The sequence below is a fragment of the Cotesia glomerata genome, linkage group LG3 (assembly GCF_020080835.1).
Source record: "Cotesia glomerata isolate CgM1 linkage group LG3, MPM_Cglom_v2.3, whole genome shotgun sequence".
NCBI classification, from domain to species: domain Eukaryota; kingdom Metazoa; phylum Arthropoda; class Insecta; order Hymenoptera; family Braconidae; genus Cotesia; species Cotesia glomerata.
In genome coordinates, this window is record NC_058160.1 from 15,010,912 (window position 1) to 15,030,429 (window position 19,518).

Genomic DNA, 19,518 nt, shown 5'->3' on the forward strand with positions numbered 1-19,518 from the left:
TGTGTGTGTGTGTGTGTGTGTGTGTGTGTGTGTGTGTGTGTGTGTGTGTGTGTGTGTGTGTGTGTGTGTAAGTATTTAAACCTCTTATAACTTTTGAACAGTTGAACCGATTTCATCGTGGTTGGTGCCATTCGAAAAGGCTTTACAAACTTAGATTTCCAAAAAAATTGAACCGATTTGGACCGATAGATTTTGAGAAATTTAGAGAAATCTAAAAAAAAAAAAGGAAAAAAATTTTCTTCAGAAGTGGTTTTTTTTTAATAACTTTCAAACGGCTCCACTCATCGATTACAAAAACTTAGCAGCTCTCAATCTTGAAAAACCACGTCGATCGCCGCCGATCCGGTCAAAATCGGATGATTCGTTCGAGAGATATCGTGAACGAAAGAAAACCGAAAAAAGTGATTTTTCAGAGTTACTCCGAAATTTCTAGTTTGACGAATTGATACTAAAAAATTTTTCATGAGGCTTAAAAAACTGCGTAGAATGCCGCCAACCGTGTAAAAATCGGTTCATTCATTCAAAAGTTATTGCGGTTTAATTATTCAAAAAATAGTGTTCTATGAAACTTCTATTAGACTTTTGAGCTAAAAGAACTCAAAAGCATAGAAAAGGTATTTTTTTGAGCTCGAAGAGCAACAAAAACGGCCATGTATTAGCGGAATTAGCGGGAAATTGTAGGGTTGGCCTTTAGGGTCAACCATTTTCCTAATTTTTAACTTCCTGCTAAGAAAATAAAAAATTTTCGAAAATCGGGAAGTTATTGGTTTCACCTCGTTTTTCGAAAATCGAGTTTTCAACGGATGTTGACGTTTTGAGGTCCTAGGAAGCCTCCACAAATGTTTCCGCGATGATGTCCGTACGTCTGTATGTATGTATGTGTGTTTGTGTGTGTGTGTGTGTGTGTGTGTGTGTGTGTGTGTGTGTGTGTGTGTGTGTGTGTGTGTGTGCGGCCGTATGTAAACCTCTCATAACTTTTGAACGGCTTAACTGATTTTATCGCGGTTGGCACTATTCGAAAGGTGCTTGACTAAATTTAGATTTTGAGCATAATTTGGATCGATTCGAATCAGTAGATTTTGAGAAATCTCAAAAAAAATTTTTGAAATGTGGTTTTTTTGGAATAACTTGTATACGGCTTGACCGATCAATTTTAAAAACTTATCAGCTCTTAACATAAAAAAATCACGTTGATTGCCGCTAGCACGGTCGGAATCGGTTAATTCGTTTGTGAGTTATTGTTAACGAAAAAAATCGAAAAAATAGTTTTTTAGGAATTACTTTGAAATTTCTTGTTCGATCGATTCAAATTTGAAGATTCTTTATGAGGCTTTAAAAACTGCGTTAAATGCCACCAATTACGAAAAAATCGGTTTATTCATTCAAAAGTAATTGCGGTTTGAAAATTCGAAAAATAGTGTTTTATTTAACTTCTAGCAGATTTTTGAGCTCGGAGAGCTCAAAATGATACGAAAATTATATTTTTGAGCTTAAAGAGCTCAAAAACGTAATAAGTAGGTTTGTGCGCTTAAGTATGAAATGAGCGGGAAGTTTCAGGGATGGCCTTTAGGGTCAACTATTTTCCTAATTTTTTTTTATTACGTTATTCTATTTCTTTATTTTAAAAATTTTTTTTGTATTAGTCATAGTTCAAACAGTTATCCGAGATTGAAACGATTCCCTCAAAGGTTTCAAATTTCAAATGTTATAGCTCCTGAGAAATTTTTTTTTCCTATTAACAAATTTCAAAAGTTTCCCAAGTAAGAGGCCTAAGTACACAGACCAGGGTTATAAAAATTATCTCCCGCTGAGAACCAGGATAAGAGTGCAACGTTTCAAACTCAGATATACGTTAAAGCGTATTTCCTTTAGTAATAAACTACATAAAATTTCAAATGAAATCCATAAAAACAAATCTGGAAAGCGGTTGACCCTAAAGACCATCCCTGGAACTTCCCGTTAATTCCAGATCTAATCGCTTAAAATGGAACTTATGACGTTTTCGAGCTCTTCATGCTCAAAAATATTTGTATATTATTTCAAGCTCTCTGAGCTCATAGAATTAGCTGTTTTAAGCTTATGAGCTCTTCGATCTTAAAAGTCTGATAGAAGTTTAACAAAACAGTATTTTTCTGATTTTCGAACTACAATAATTTCTGAATGAATGAACTGATTTTCACGCAGTTGACAGTATCCCACGTGGTTTTTCCAATTTTATAATATACTTTCAAACACAAACTGATCGAACCGAAAATTTTAGAGAAATTTGAAAAATTCACTTTTTCCGAATTTTTTCGACAACGATAACTCACGAACCAATTAACTGAATTTCACGTCCTCGGTGGCAATTGACGTAGCTTTTCGGGTTCTAATAATTATTCTATTTCATTAAAAACAATCCAAAGAGAAATGTCGAAGTTATGTGAAAAAAACACTTTTTTCGAAATTTTTCGTTTTCGATAATTCTTGTACGAATCAACCGATTTTGACGAGACTGGTGGCAATCGACGTGGTCTTTCAAACTCGAGAGCAAATTAATCATAGGGTATTGCTCTACCCTGTGAGAAATCGAGCCGTAATGTTATAGATTGACGTACAAGCAATGATGGAAATATTTTCGACCCAACTTTATTGGGACTTGGTATACGGAAAGGGTTTTTGGAATTGATCGGTGGAGCCGTTGAAAAGTTATTGCGAAAAAACGATTTTTTGAAAATTTTCTTTTTGAGATTTCTCAAAATCTAGCGAACCGAATCAATTCAAATTTCTGCGAAATTTAATGACAATGATAATCTTTGGATCGCCACCTATTTTAATCCAATTGGCCGAGCCGTTCAAAAGTTATAAGAAGTTTACATACATACACACATATACACACACATACACACACACACACACACACAGCCGCACGGGCAACATCGCGGGAAGAGTCAGGGAAGCTTCATGTGACCCTAAAACGTCGAGATCTGATGAAAACTCGATTTTTGCAAAACGGGGTAAAACCGATAACTTTCCGATTTTTGAAAATTATCAATTTTCTTAGCAGGAAGTTAAAAAAATATAAAGGGAAAATGTTTAGATTTCAGATTCTAACGAATTACATTCTCCAATACATTTTTTTGATTAACAATAATTATTATTTTAAAAAAATTAAGAATGTTATCTGCAAAACTTAAACTTTAATTATATACTAATGGAAAATAATTATTTCTCAAATCAAAATTAGCAGTTTTAAATTTAGGCCAAAAAAAATTAAGAGAACATACCCATACTACGTGACCTATTTTTTTAGTTTTTTCGACCCCTCCCTCTTTTCGGTGACCACTTGTAGTATATGCCAAGACCCTCCCCTCCCCCTTTAGGTTTCACGTAGTAATTTATAATTATGATTTTTAATCATTTCAAAGGCAAAAATTGAAAAAAAAAATAATTTGGCTCCTACTCATCTTTATTGCATAGGACTGCATGCATACTTAAATTACTAGTGAATTATGTATTATGAAAAAGAACAACATTTGTGAAAACATATTGTTATACAGTATGTAACTTACAGTAACTTAATTTACGAACTCAACAATTATTTTCTGTTTAATCACATTAATTTTCATCTCATACGTCTTCAACAAATACGTTTCCAGCATCAATCCATTCGGATACATCGTTAATTAAGGGGGCAGTCAAATCAAGAGTTTCTTCAGTCTTGGTTATTTCTTGTTCGTCGATGACCTCGACGTCTAACCACTCCACACTTTCTCTCAAAACACATAAAACTTCTTGTAGCCTCCTAGAGAGAACCCGCAGAAGTCGCACGCGAGACAGGTTGTCCACTGCACCACCATGCAAATTTTTTCGATGGCTGTTCATTGATTTTTTTGAGGCGAAATAAAGGCCACAAATTGAACACGTTCTTCCGGTGATATTATTTTTAATAGATGGACTGTATAAATCATAGGGTATTGCTCTACCCTGTGAGAAATCCAGCCGTAATGTTATAGATTGACGTACAAGCAATGATGGAAATATTTCCGACCCAACTTTATTGGGACTTGGTATACGGAAAGCGTTTTGTGACATCGAAAAGGTGCCGGTAAAAAGCCTTGGTACAAAACATTTTTTAGTGCACTGCGACGAGGAGCACAGCAGAAGTCATCGGAGCACTTGGTGATTTGAAGGAAATATTGACTTTCACGAACATGATTTCCATACTAATTGTCAGAAACTGGTGAAGTTTCCGGAAGAACTTCCTCTGGAGGCATATATTCCGCCATTACGTTATGACCGTCAATAACCATCTGAGACCAAATCTCAGCTAACGTTTCTTCTGAAAATAATATACAATAAAATTATAGATAAATTTGAATTCAAGTTATAAATATATTAGCAGCAGAGAAGACTGTACATCACTCAATAACATGTACCTGCATGTTGAAAGTTTTTTAACTCTAACTCGCTGTCAATGGTTTTTCCTTGAGAATCGAGATGTGACCCGTAGTTTTTTTTTTTTTTTTTTTTTTTTTCCTTTATTTAGACCCAACAGCTTACAGCCATTAACAGGATCACTAATTATAATATTTAATACAAGATGGCAATAATAATCAATTCATATATATACATATATATATATATATATATATATATAATTATTCTAAACATTACAGCTGCAATTATAATACCAAGACTTATTCTAACAGTACTAAGTCATAGCAACAGTAGTAATGATCATCCACATAGCTTCATTCCTTATAATATACTAGTTAACAAATCAGTGCCACTTATCTTATATTACCAAGAAAGTTTAATCTACTATACGCCTTCCTCACAAAGAGAATAAAGAAAAATAAACGTAAAATATACTGATAGTAATAATAATAAATAATAATCGTGATAATAACATACTTATGATGACACAATTCTTTGAAGTACGTAAGTGGACCTAGCAATGCCTTATACTTAAAATGATACATTACTTAATTTTACATTATGGTTTCATGGCTTATCTATATAATAGGTTAAAATCAGCACAATGTTAGACTCATGTCAACGGTAATTGTTATCACGCATTGACACAATTATGGATGCGAGCGAGTCCGCCGACACTGGTTGATTGTACCCCAACAGGTCCAATAGACACCCCTCACCACTAAAAAACGCATTACATATTGAAGTCAGTCTGTGCAAAGGAGAGGCTTGAATCCAGTTGGTTCTGGCTACAGATACCTTGAATATCTGAGATGATCTTGTATTACGAGAAGGGATATAAAACGGTAAAAGAGCCAGAAATTGAGAGCAATCAGCGTAATTCCTGCATATGTTTCTTACGAGAATTATCGAAGAACATATTCTTCTCTCCTCTAGTGTAAGCAAACCTGTACTTCTACATAGTTCAAAGTAATCAGTACCGGGTATAGGATACTGACCATCAATCTTAAAAGTTAGATACTTCAGAAATCTACGCTGAACCCTCTCAAGACCTTCTATATATTTTCTATATACCGGTGACCATATTACCGACGCATATTCCAGTTTGGGACGAACTAGTGCATTATACAATGTTTTGAGTGTATTGATATTTTTCATACCCTTTGTTACTCTCACAATAAACCCAAGGGTCTTGAACGCGGACAGGGTTATTGCCTTATAATGGTCCGTAAATGTTAAGCATGAATCAAAAATTACACCTAAATCTTTACATTTATTAACACGCTCGAGTAGCATGCCGTTAATGGTATACGGAAAATGAATTTCAGTATTGAAGCGCCCGAATGATATTATTTTACATTTAGATTCATTTAAGTAAAGTTTGTTTATCTTACACCACGACGCAAGCGCCTCTAGAATTCTCTGCAAATGTTGGCAGTCGGACCATGAGCGAATGCGTAGATAATATTAAGCATCATCTGCAAAGAGCTCAGAGAAGCACGATATAATGTTAGCTAATGGGTTGATGAAGATTATGATGAGTAGTGGTCCTAGATTGGAGCCCTGTGGGACCCCAGATGTTGATACGTAAGGCCTTGAATGATGCCCATTAAATACAACTTGGTTAACCCGATTACAGAGATATAAGACTATCAGATCCTGGGGCTTTGCAGGTAGCCCAAGATCCTGCAGTCTATTGATTAATAAGACCGTATCCACCTTGTCAAACGCTTTGTCAAAGTCTGTCTGCACGACATCTACTTGGTCAAACGCAGCTATGCTATCATACAAATACTATGTATGCGAGATAAGGTTCGTTACTGTCGAGCGACGCGCGAAAAACCCATGCTGTGAGTCACTGATTACTGGTCTAAAGTATGGTAAAAGTTGATCATAAATATACATTTCAAAGACTTTGGCAAATACTGTTATAATAGATATTGGCCTATAATTAGCCACAAGCGCAGGATCACCCGACTTTAAGATTGGGCAGACCTTAGCTTCTTTCCAAACAGTTGGAAAAGTCCCCCTAGTTATACTCGTTTCAAAAATAATCGCTAAAGGTTTACTAAAGCAGCGAGCGCAATCTCTTACTAGTGTACACGGAATGCCATCGAGACCCGTAAACATCTTATCTGGCAACTTATTAATGTATTCCAGTACTGTCGTTTCGGTAGGTGGAATTAAGTCTCCTAGAAGTTTAAAACCATCATGAGAACCCGGAAAGTCATACGACTTATCTAGATGCGCATACACGCTGCTGCAGAACTGAGCAAACGAATTAACAGCCACCTGGAGATCAGAGCAATTACTGTTTTGTATACAAAAGTTTGTAGGGTACTGATTCTGTTTCTTACTGGTTTTAATAAATTTCCAAAAACTTTTAGGTTCCTTAATTAATTTATTTTCTGACACCCTCTGGTAGCTATTAAACGCCTCCTTGATTCTTCGTTTTAGTGAGCTTCTTAACCCATTATATTGCTCTAAGTAATAGGGAGTCGGACTTTTCTTCAACTTAAGACTGTAATTTTCTTTTAGCTTGCAATCACAGATTAATTTCCAGGTAAACCACAGAGGATATCTAGAGCCTTGTCTGTTGATATCGGTACGCGTTTTGGGCAAAGAGTTTTCAAATACATTATTTATTAGCTGATAAAATTTGTTGCACATGTTATCGAGGGAGAGATTATTTAACTGCTTCCAATTAATATTGTCAAAAGCATTGAGTAGAGTATTTTTATCATAACGATGAAAATTATACTTTAAGATTGGTATTTTGCATGAAATCTTAAGCCTATCTACAGGCATCTGTAAAGAAATCGCAATCGCAGGGTGATATTGATCGACTCTGAGAAAATGCTCATTAATTAGTTCAGTGAAACATTCAACCGAACCAAATACTAAATCAAGAACCCGCCCCATGTTATTACGCACGTTATTGTACTGACTTAAATTAAGAAACGTAGCAAAAGATTGCACTACCTCAGCCTTTGCACAGAAACTGTTGCTATTATAATAGCCATAAAATAGTGGTGAGTTAAAATCTCCTAGACTGACTAACTTCCGCGCATCCACAGCATCAGATGACAATAAAGCTTCCAGAAAGTCAGCATAAATTTGTACGTTGAGATCAGGTGGTATGTATACAGCAATGACACTGATCCATTAACCAATTCCTATTTTAACTCCTACCAAATCAACTTGTGGAAACTGTGAAATAATATCATCAAAGTTGATACCCTATACCTGCAGGGAGTTACTACAAGATATGAGAACACCACCACCTGACTTTCTGAAAGCTTCACGTCTGTCACATCTAAAACAAAAAAATAGATTAGTATCAAAAAGTTCCGAGTTATAAATACTATCATGTAGCCAAGTTTCAGTAAATACGTATATATCAAAGTCCCTATTGGCTGTTTCATACATTACAGTTTTAAGTATGGATTTAATTCCTCGCACATTTTGATAATAGATACTATGCTGCAAATAAGATGCATTTAAGATCGATTGCCGATCTCTATCTCCGGAGTTGAGCGATGAGCTGGTGTCCTGACAATGGAAGTCGACCCATTCGTGGTCACTATCCTTAGATTCGCTTCTCCATTCTGTTTGCGACGTTGAAACTCTGACCAGGTCTCCTTCTGCTACCTCCGCTGCAATATGGTCCTGTCTTTGGCTAGCGCTACGTTCAGCAGCTCTGAAGGAAGCTGTTTGGACCTCTTCAGCCTGGCCAATCTCTGCATCAATAATTCAGCGAAAGTAGCATTATCAAACGAAAGCTTAATTGGTCTCGGTTTAATTAGAGCAGGTGACTATTTACCGATTCTGAATTGTGATGCAGATGCAGAATCAACCTCAAAGGCCGAGCATATTTTCCTTACTAGTGCAAAGTCATGGTCTTCCCTGCCCTGCTTACTGGAGTCAGCTGATTCAGGTACCCCAAACAATATCACATTATTGCGCCTCACAAGTCTTTCTTAAACTTCCTCAAGGATCGCTGAGTCATTTCCTCCACCAGACGTTGCCATTTGGTTCTTGATCTTTACAATAGTGTCAGCATTACTCTTAACCTGAGTTTCAAGTGACGCAACATTTGTTACAAGGACTTTATTGACATCCTCAACAGCTTCAATTCTATTCTTAAGTAACTCGTTATTTCTGTTAACTTTTTCAGCGAGAGATTCAACACCATCGACCACCAGTTTCAATTGATCACTAATATCCTTCTTGATTTCAGTTGTCAAACCCGCAATTTCCTCTCTGATTAACGCACGAAGGTCCGACAATGAGGATGTAACTTTTACGCCACAACATTTTTGGTAACCACCATCTGGTAGAACCTTAGTCTGTTTTATACATCCAGGATGATATAATGCAGTACACTTTGGACACTTAATACTGTCTGTGACAATATTATTGCCACAATACTTGCAATCACGCGACATAATGCTTTCTGTTTACAGTACACTTGTTTACAAACAGTTAATAGTGGACATTACACTTGTTTACAAACAGTAGTCAGTGTAGAGTTTTAGTCTTACTAACTAGATGTCACCTCCGGCAAGGGAGACTTACAATCGATAACAGACCAATACCCAACGATACTACAATCCTCCTGCAGATATCACACTGTCGCAAGACAAAGCACGTTTTATGACAAAAATGCGACACTTAACAATTAATTTTACTCTAATTAATACTCATGACCCATATATGATTTATATCACTTGCCAATTTTTATACACCAGAATAGACACACTTTGCAAATTTATCCTGACTGATGTTCACTATTAGAATAAGATTACTGGAGAGCACTCCAACACGACCACTTTGCACGGTAACCATCTTGGTCAATGGTTTTTCCTTGAGTATCGAGATGTGACCCGTAGTGTTCATAAGGAAGTACGACAGTGGCTAATTCACGACTTAAAAGTGCCATTCTCCGCTCAACTCGGTTGTATGCTGATCGACCAGGTGCATTCGTAAACACGAACAGCCCATCCAAATCGTATTCTTTGAAGTGCGATATACAGTTAGATATCACTTTATTGTAACGTGGATTTTCATCTGGTCCTCCATCGACCGATAAAATCATCACAGGCTTGACTTTTCCATCCTTTCCTAGGGCTAAATTTTTAAAATCATCTAATGTTAAAAGTTTATTGAGGTCATTAGCATGAGTTGCTGCCGTCGATCTGCTGTGTTTTCCACTGCGGATTACGATGCACGTTGGACCAGAATATGTAACAGCTTCTTTCCTACCCATGCAGTTTTCTTTTATTGTAATACCAGCATATACTGAAGGAGTCAGTTGATGACAGACTCCAACAGCAAAATCGTGGTCATCGAGGCGCACTTTGTAATTCAAATGCATTAAAACAGAAGCCTGTACTTTTGCAGCTGTTTTTCCTATCGGTACTTTTTCTTTATCATCTTGAGAGATAAAAACTACCTGTTCTGGCCCAAGTATAGACGCAAGTTCCTCGAGACCATTAGCAGTAGCTTTACAAAAATGTTGATCGCCGTGGTCTCGATGTCTGTCTGTTTGGGCTCGACACAATCTCACAGGCACAGTTGTGAAACGACGCTTAGCCTTTTAGAATCCAGAATACTTTGAAATGAGCCTACGATATGTAGAGGTCCGGGATATGAAAAATCCACCTTTAACAAGCTGCATATGCAATTCATCAAGAGTCTTGCAAGTTCTCAATACCTCTAATCGGCGTCGATCAGCAGCTGAGCTTCCATGTGTGACTATATCACAAATAACTTGAAGAAGACCTGATTGATTTTCTTCAAGAGAAGGACGTCCTGGCTGAGTCCTTATAGACCAGGATTGCACGTTGGGATAAACAGATTTTAGGTTCAAAATTTCAGCTTTTTGTTTTACCCTAAATTTTCGCATGTTCGTTGCACAGATTATTTTATTCTGTAACTGTTTTTTCTTTCCATCAGTATCATGCCTTAATTTTTTTATTGTCTTCTCAATCCCTTCGTCTCCCAGTCCTGCATCTCGCTTTCTTACGACAGCATTTAATTCAGCTTCAAGTACTGAAATTTCAGATTTCGAAGCGTTCTGTTTTGATGTCCAGACTGTTGTTGATACAGATGAAGAAGGCATCAAAGCAGAAGGTTTTGGTGTCGAGACTATTGTAGATACAGATGAAAAAGGCATTAATGCAGAAGATTGGTCAACGGAAGATTCATTGTTACTGGAGGCTAGAAAAAGAAGTATCAACTCGTATTATATTAGTACCTATAAAATTAAGAAATTAAAAAGAGCTACGTGAAAGTTGTTAGTATGTATGTTACAGTTAAAATTCATTTTATCTGTTACATACATACTTTAAAGGCGATTTGGCCTACAAGAGTTGACAAAAAAATCATTGGCACTGGTAGAGCAGAAAGTAGTTGGTTATACCTTTCCAAGTGATAGAAAAAGACTCTCTCACGACATTATCACCTTCAATGTTGGGAAGCACTTCGAGATTATCTTTTTGTACAAGTAGCTACTGTAGCAGAGTGTTACGGTCCCTATATTATCAATTTGAGGTTCCTAGCCCGCGCTAGTTAGTTTATCGACGGATTCCAGGACGCTGTGCTCCGAAGTACTCGCACCTCTAGCTATAAGTACTAAGTAAGTCCCCAGGGGGAAGCCTGGCGCCGAAAGAGAGAAAGTGGGGAAGGCAGAGTAAAGAAAGAACTACAACGACAAAATCCCGAAGATTCATTGTGACCGAACAGACTCACTGGGAGCCACGCAAATTTAAAAAAAACACCATAGCAAAGACTTTATACAAAAATCCGGAGGACGAGTGACGGTGACCGAAGTTTTCGCCGCCAAGCAGATTAACCTCACCGAGGAGAAATTCGTATCAGCACGGAGAAAAGGCAGTTGCAGCTCTTCGAGGGAGTGCGTAGGGTATTATTAAGAAAACTCCAGGTACAAATATGTCTGATTTATTTCTCGGTTCTGCAGCGTCAGCCAGGCATCATGTCGGCTGAAGGTCATCGCCATTTCATGTTCCGTCATAATCGCTAGTTTGTAAGAATTAAAGTTAAATTTATTATTAAAATTAAAAATTAATAAAACAGTTAATTAATAACACCAGGACTTATTTCGGGTTATTAATTAATTTGTTTAAGGAAAATAATTTGTCTTTGTCACTATTTATTTTACATATAGGCCTGTCTGAATTAATAATACCAGGAATTTAATTCGGGTTATTGATTCCAGATTCTTATGTCATGTGTAAAATTTATTTATTGAGATGCGTCGGACAATAATTTGGCTTAAGCCGGCAGAAATGAAATTGAGTAAACAGCTAAATTAGAATTATTTAAGACAAAAATTTACTCCACACTAAAATTATTTTAATAAATTATTTGGCGCATTATTTAGTATTTGTCATCATTTAAATAAAGCTAGAGTCAGGAATTATCATTAAAATTAGTATAATATTAAGTTAAACCATTTAGTTCAAAGTAGAAAATAAAACTTGTAAAAATTCGTCAGAGAAAAAAAATTACACCAAAAACTTGCGACAGAGACGCAAGACCGAGCGAGAGCGTCAGCCATCTTGTCCCGCGCGCTAACGCTAAGTAAAGGACACTCAAGGTCGAAACAAAAGTCTTGGTTTGGTTAAAATAAAATAAACTCTAGTAAAATAAAGTTTAAGTTTCAAGACATAAAATAAAATATAATAGAATAATCTTTTGTCATAATTTCACGTTTGCGATGAAAATAAAATTTAGTAAAATTTACTGCTGATCACTGGATTAAATAAAGTGGCTCAGAATTGAATGAAACGATTTGGATTAAATAAAAATAATTTAGGAAAAATTGAGGTTTATTCAATTATCGGAATTTATTTAATTTTTACTAAAATAAATACTAAAATTTATTTAGTCAATTCTCGGACATAATGAATGGATTTAATTCTTGATAATTTGGAATTGTAATTTGGATAATTATTGTTGTAGTAATTGAAGATACGGCAGTAATTTAGGAAATAGGAATTTATAACTTATAATTTGAAAAATAATAAATAAGAAGTTAAGAAATATTAATTATTATTAAGATATATTAATTATTATTATTATAATATTTTGGAAAATTTAATTTTAATTTGGGATTCTTATTAAAAGCCTCATTATTATTGGAAATTAAATATAGTGTGGTTGTGTGTGAGTAAAGAGACTATCTCGGTTTCATGCAATACTCCTCTGGCTTCAGGGTAGTTCTCTTAGAGTAGCGTTAAGTTTGGAGGACAGCGTGCACTGTGTGGACAGCGTGTGTAGTCACGTCAGGGTCCAGCTCAGTGACGTGAGGGTCTGTGAGACCGCGTGAACTAAGCTAGAGTAGCGTTAGGGTCCAGGGGACCACGCGAAGTAGATAGAGTAACGTGAGAGTCCAGGCATCGGGTACTACAGCCTCGTGAGGGTCTAACTGGACAGCGCGAAATATGCTGTATGAGAGTGGGGCATGAGTGTGAATTTGTTCTATGAAATTTTATTAATTGTTATATTAGCCATTATTTCAATTGTAAAAGGGATTGGATAAATAAATAATTTTGTTAAACGAATTTCTGTGTTTGAATTTTGGTTCCTTTCAGCAATCTCTCACGACCCTGACCTTTCACTCCATGTTCAGGTCCAGTTTCTGGATACTGAGTTCAAAAATCCAGTGGTGCCCTTGAAGAGTAAAAGGGGCGACCAAGGGAAGGATGACACCCGTTTCACTACATTTAACAAATACAAAAAAAGAAGCAGGCATTACCAATGTTTACACATGCGAGAGCAGAAACAATATTATATATTGGATTACGTTAAATAATTTAACTAAGACTAGCAGTATCAATCATATTTGTTTATTAATTTGATATTAATGAAATGTAAGGTAAAAACTTTAATAGATGCTGATGAACTAGTATGTGATCAATCCATATATTTGTATATCTATATTTAAATATAAGTATACAAATACATGGAGTGAAAATATACTGGTACATGAGCATCTATAAGGACTTTTACATTAGGTATTTTTTTGCCCTCGGGGCAGAATTAGATGTAACAACTGTGTAAACTTTCATTGTGATGATTACAATAAAAATCTTACGTTAAAATCTAATTGTAATTTTTTTGATAAATAAGAAAATAATTATTATTATTAAAATGAAATCTACAGTAGCGCTCAAAAGTATTTTGACAAATATATTTAATGGTTTAATTAAAAATAAATATGAAACACAATAATCATTTATTTATTTTGTTAACATCTTTTGAATAAACTACAGAATAGTGTCAAAGTGGTTCTTATTCGTAATAAAAGAAAGTTTAATTTTTAAAATATTAGGAAAATGGTGGCTCAAAAGTATTTTGACATTTTTGAAAAAAAAAACTAATTTAACGCATAATTATAATTTACAGCAATAAATATATTAATATTTAGTAGCATATCCCTTGGCCTTTATGACAGCCTTGCATCTCTCCGGCATTGAGTCGATTAATTTTTGTAATCGACTTATTAGAATTTGATCCTACTCATTTTTTAGAGTTTCAAACAAAGCGTTTTTGTTTGAATAATTTTGGGTTTTTACACTACGTTTCAATTCTTCCCAGAGATTTTCTATCGGATTCAAGTCGGGACTTTGACTTGGCCACTCAAGAACTTTAACTTTTTCACGATTTAATAAGTCACTAATATGCTTTGATCTGTGTTTGGGATCATTGTCTTGTTGATAATACCACTTAGCTGGCATGTGATGTTTAGCATATGGTAACATCTGAGACTTTAATATATTTGCATACATGAACCGATCCATTTTTCCTTCTATTTGAACTAATGGTCCAACTCTTGACCGTGGAAAACATCCCCAAACCATCACACTATACCACCTCTATGTTTAACTGTGGGTATTTGATACCGATAATCGTATTTTTTGTTTACTGGACGCCGAATGTACTTGATACCATCAGATGACATTAAATTAAATTTACTTTCGTCACTCCATAAAACTTTAGACCACTCTAAACTTGACCACGATATATGCCGTTTTGCGAACTCAAGACGAGACTTCCTGTTTTTTTTCGATATTAAAGGTTTTTTAGCCGGTCTTCAGCCATGTAACCCTAGGACCTTTAAGCGTCGTTTAACAGTAGAAACATGAATATCTACGTTATATTTTTCTTTTAATTCATTTTTAGTAGATTTCATAGAAATCTAAATATTGTATTGGTTCTCATGACGCAACTTTTGGAAAATTTTGCTATTTCCTCACTCAGCTCGTCGAACTGATTCAGAAAATACATATGGTTCAAAAGTTTATATATATATATATATATATATATATATATATATATATATATATATACGATATAACGGGCTATGTCTCTACTCTAACTTCCGCAATTCTAATCGGATCTCAATAAAATTTAACATACTTATTTTTTGACCGGTTTCTGAGGTTAAGTTCTAAGATGAGCCAAATCGGCCGGTTATTTTAGAAATGAGAGCAATTTGAAATTTTTGAAAAATTTCAAAAATTCCCATTTTTTTACTGTTTTTCCATGTAAATACTATTGAACACAATATCCTAATAAATTTATGTTTAATGCATCTGAAAGCTTATTAAATAAGCTTTAATTCATATATCTATTGATTTTTTGCGTCAAGAATGACCCTCCCAAAAATGAAATTTTACTTTTGCATTCGTTTCGGAAATGATTTTATGTATCAGCATTTATATACAGTTTAACAATACATTAAAACAGCTAGTCGATTCATTCTTTTTTTTTTTCTTTGATTTTTGTTTTCATACTTAATGCAACCTTGATTAGAAATTTAAATTAAAAATGTATATCTACATTTACAACCAAATGAATTAAAATTATTGAAAAGAATTCAAATTTTATTTTTTTTAATTAATTATTTTTAATTCTTTTTAATTAATATTTTTAAACAGGGATATTTCAAATGTTACTAAGTTATTATTATTACTTCTAGATTTTTATAAAGCTCAATTCAGAAAATTTGAGTTTTATACAAGTTTATTTTTTAAGTAAAACTTATAGTTTTCACCTCTTTATGTTGATGATTTTAATTAAAAATTTTTATCTTCCATTCATCATCTATCTTTTTTTCGTTATGTTCTTTTCTTATTTTTTTTTTTTTAAATTCTTTTTTAACATTTCTTTATTTTTACCATTTTAACTTCCTTTTTTCGTATGATATAATCTCAATTTAAGACATATTTGTATGGTTATCAACATATTTTTCACTTGTTTTATGAAGATTCAATGAATTTCTTCATGCTATAAATTCTTTGGTCCTCAACTTTTCGTCGTTTAAGTAATAGCATAATAGGATAATTAAAATATTTTAAAATCTTATCATATTATATCTCATGCTCCAGTCCGTAATGGCAATTAATAATGTTTTTTTTTTTCATTGTTTAGAGTCTTATATAATTATTATTAACAAATTAAAATAAAATTATTATTATCATTAAACTAAAATTTAATTGATAAAAAATAAAAATTTATACTTATAATTCAAATGGATTTTCAATTTTAGTTTGATTGTATTGAGCAAAATTTTTCTGATTTACTTCATTGATATTATATTCAATGACATTTTTTTGTTCGCTGATTATATATTGGATTACTTTAAATAATTTAACTAAGACTAGCAGTATCAATCATATTTGTTTATTAATTTGATATTAATGAAATGTAAGGTAAAAACTTTAATAGATGCTGATGAACTAGTATGTGATCAATCCATGTATTTGTATATCTATATTCAAATATAAGTATACAAATACATGGAGTGATAATATTCTGGTACATGAGCATCTATAAGGACTTTTACATTAGGTATTTTTTTGCCCTAGGGGCAGAATTAGATGTAATAACTGTGTAAACGTTCATTGTGATGATTACAATAAAAATCTTACGTTAAAATCTAATTGTAATTTTTTTGATAAATAAGAAAATAATTATTATTATTAAAATAAAATCTACTTCCATTTCGGCTGCCGAATGGTCTTTTTTATCATTAGAGCGGACACCCGTATATCATTTGCTGATAACTTTTTTATAATATGATCGATGTAAGAAGAAGTTTTTCTTGGGCGGCCTGTTCGAGGCTTACTTTCGACAGTTTTTCGTTTGTTATAGTCTTTATTTCATAAGCTAACTAACTGTCGAGACACTTTAAACAAACTAGCAACTTCTGTTTGTTTCAATCCTTGTTTTAATGCATTAATAACGGCTTTTTTAAAATCACTAGAATATTCCTTGCACTTAGGCATATTGAAGTAACCACAACAAGTAAATATATGTAATAATAAAAACTAAGGAACAAGTAATCTGCGAGAGTTTTTCAGTCCAATGCGTGTCAAAATACTTTTGAGCTCACGGTAAGTCAAGTACGTTCGGTGGCGCGGTGTGTAAACAAACAAGTTGTAATTTGATACGCTTAAATAGTCGCAGTTATACTACTCTACATTATACTCAATACATTTTCCGATAGGCTTTTATTTTAAAAAAATATTAAAAAATTTTATGTTGTCAAAATACTTTTGAGCACTACTGTACTTCCATTTCGGCTGCTGAATGATCTTTTTTTTTTTTTTTTTTTATAAAGAAGGTCAAATACATTTACGTATACCAGGACGAGATGTTTGTCCTGGGTATGTCAGACTCGGAAGTATACAATATCGCTTTTCTTGCTTTGATGGCCTGTTTTAGCATCTTTTTGGCCTGCTTGTACTCTTTTGAATACAAGTCCTCGCTTGGGGAGCGTTTCGCAGCTCTCGTTGGGCGGCGACGTAGTCTGTGGCATTTTTCCGGAGTTCTGCTATGTCTGTTGACCACCAGAACGCCGGCCGGGGGTTTGAATCCACACAAAACCTGCTTCACTTCCGATGTTTTTGGCAGTAACGTTCTTTGTGTTCACAATCCAAATTGCTGCCGTGCCAGTTTCGTCGGCGAGCTATGTTTGACCTTCGATGTTTAGATATTGCTCGCAGATAAAGCAGATGTCGATTTTATTTTTAAAGGCACGCTGGCGCAGTAGGTTTTGCGCCAAGGCGCATTTATTCAGGTTGCCTTGTAGTATGCGTGTCATTTCTATCCTCTCGTGGCTTCTGCAAGTGCTGTGTGGAGTGCCTTGAAAGCTCCAGTACCAGAAGTATGGTATAGACCATCCTGGGCATCTTTGTCCGGAGTACAAAGGAAACAACTTGGCTTCTCTGTGCAGTTTACGACCTTGTGGTTCTCTCCGCCACATTTTTAGCAGCATCTGCCTCTGTCTGGCCCCGCACACTGCTGTGTCTGGTGTCCAAACCCGAGACATTTGAAGCAGCGGGTCACTTTTGCAACTTGACGTATACGGCAGTTAACCCAACCGATCATCATACAGGCCTTGTTAAGCGTCTTAATCGCATTAGCTTCGTCGATCTCGCAGAAAGCTGCCTGATTGCCTCGTGGTGTGGGTTTTGTCAAATTTACCCGTTTGATCTCCAGGCTGTTAGTGAATTCACGTTTGAGTGCTTCACGGACTTTGCTCTTGGTAGAGATTCCATCCAAGTCTTCGGTCTTTCGAGAAATTTCAAGGAGAATGCCTCCGTATTTCGTCTTTTTAATAGACTTTATGTCTACGCCCGTCTAAACAGGGCTTACCTTGGCCTTGACTTCCTTTAGGATATCAGCATAAGTTTGGCCTTCTACTGGTTGGACAAGAACTGCCTTAGTTCTTGTCTTCTTTCTCCTCGGTTTCTTAGAGGCACCCTCACTTGACTGGTTTTGAGCTTTAGTAGAGGGAGCCGCTGTTTCATCCTCTTTTTCCTTCTTCTTCCTATTTCGGTCAACTGTAGTCCAGGTGTCCTCCCGGGCTGTCTTTTTCTGTGGTAGCTTCACAATTTTTGAAGAAGGGCTAGGCGTGGACAGCTGCCTCTTCTTGTTGTTGTCCTTTCTTTGCTGTAGTGGTTTTTTAGGATTGACCAATGATGGCTGTGGTTTTATGGTCAGACTCGGAATTCTTTGGTCCGTGGTCACCAGACATAGCAGAACTCTGAAAAAATGCGACGAGCTACGTCGACTAGCAACGAGAGCTGCGAAACGCTTCCCCAATCAATATGTACATTCGAGCGAGTACAAGCAGGCCAAAAAGAACCTAAACTGGGCTATCAAAGCAAGCAAAGCGAAATTGTGGCAAGAGATCTGTAACGATCTTGACAAAGATATCTGGGGTAAAGCCTATCTAATTGTCGTCAAACGACTTGGAAAGGCTTCGCCAGAAGCGCCGAAACCACCTGCTTTAATGAACAGCATCGTAGCGAAGCAATTTATCAAACACCCACGACAGGATCTTTCCTACCACAGGATATCTTCTTAGACATTGTATGAAAAACAGCGTAACACCTTTTACAACCAGGGAACTCCAGGACGTGGTAAAGACTCTCAAATCAGGAAAAGCATCTGGCCCTGATGGTATCCCGGCATCGGTGATCAAGATTGTAGCCCTGGAATACCCAGATATACTGCTGAACGTGTACAACGTATGCCTAGTAACTGGCACGTTTCCAAAGGTTTGGAAGCGGCAGAGATTGGTTCTGCTAGACAAAGGTAAAGGTAACCCTGTAATACTTTCGTCGTTCAGACCACTCTGCATGTTTGACATTGCTGAAAACTGCTCGAAAAGCTCATACAGGGAAGACTATTCAACGAGATCGATCGTGTTGGAGGCTTTGCCACAAACCAACAGCGTGAATTAGGATGACATCCTAGATGCTTTGGAACACCAATCTAACGCGAAGCCAGAAAATCTGGCAATAGTTGATGGCTATCTCGACGAAAGAACGCTGATAGTGGAAACGACGGAAGGCCCACAAAAACATGACATAACGGCTGGCGTGCCGCAGGGTTCAATCATGGGACCCGACCTATGGAACGCGGACCATGATGGGCTGCTGGAAATTCTGTTGCCAAAACAAGTGCAACTCACAGGCTTCGCGGACGACGTCGTAGCTACGATAGTAGTAGACAGTGCTGAGAAGGAAGAACTACTAGTTCGGGAAACCATAGGCGCCG

The 19,518-nt window shown here is 35.6% G+C and overlaps 2 protein-coding genes across 10 annotated transcripts in view; one reads left to right on the forward strand and one right to left on the reverse strand.

Annotated features, from left to right (window-relative positions):
* The window catches only part of LOC123261717 (potassium voltage-gated channel protein Shaker), a 1,350,734-nt gene that overhangs the window by 924,283 nt on the left and 406,933 nt on the right, over positions 1–19,518 (forward strand). The window lies entirely within an intron of this gene.
* Positions 7,712–9,075, reverse strand: LOC123261736. Its single transcript, XM_044723516.1, has 2 exons — positions 8,939–9,075; positions 7,712–8,905 (listed from the first exon to the last, which is right to left on the reverse strand). Exon 2 carries the CDS (start codon positions 8,865–8,867, stop codon positions 8,400–8,402), a length of 468 nt encoding a protein of 155 aa, XP_044579451.1. The 5' UTR covers positions 8,868–8,905; positions 8,939–9,075; the 3' UTR covers positions 7,712–8,399.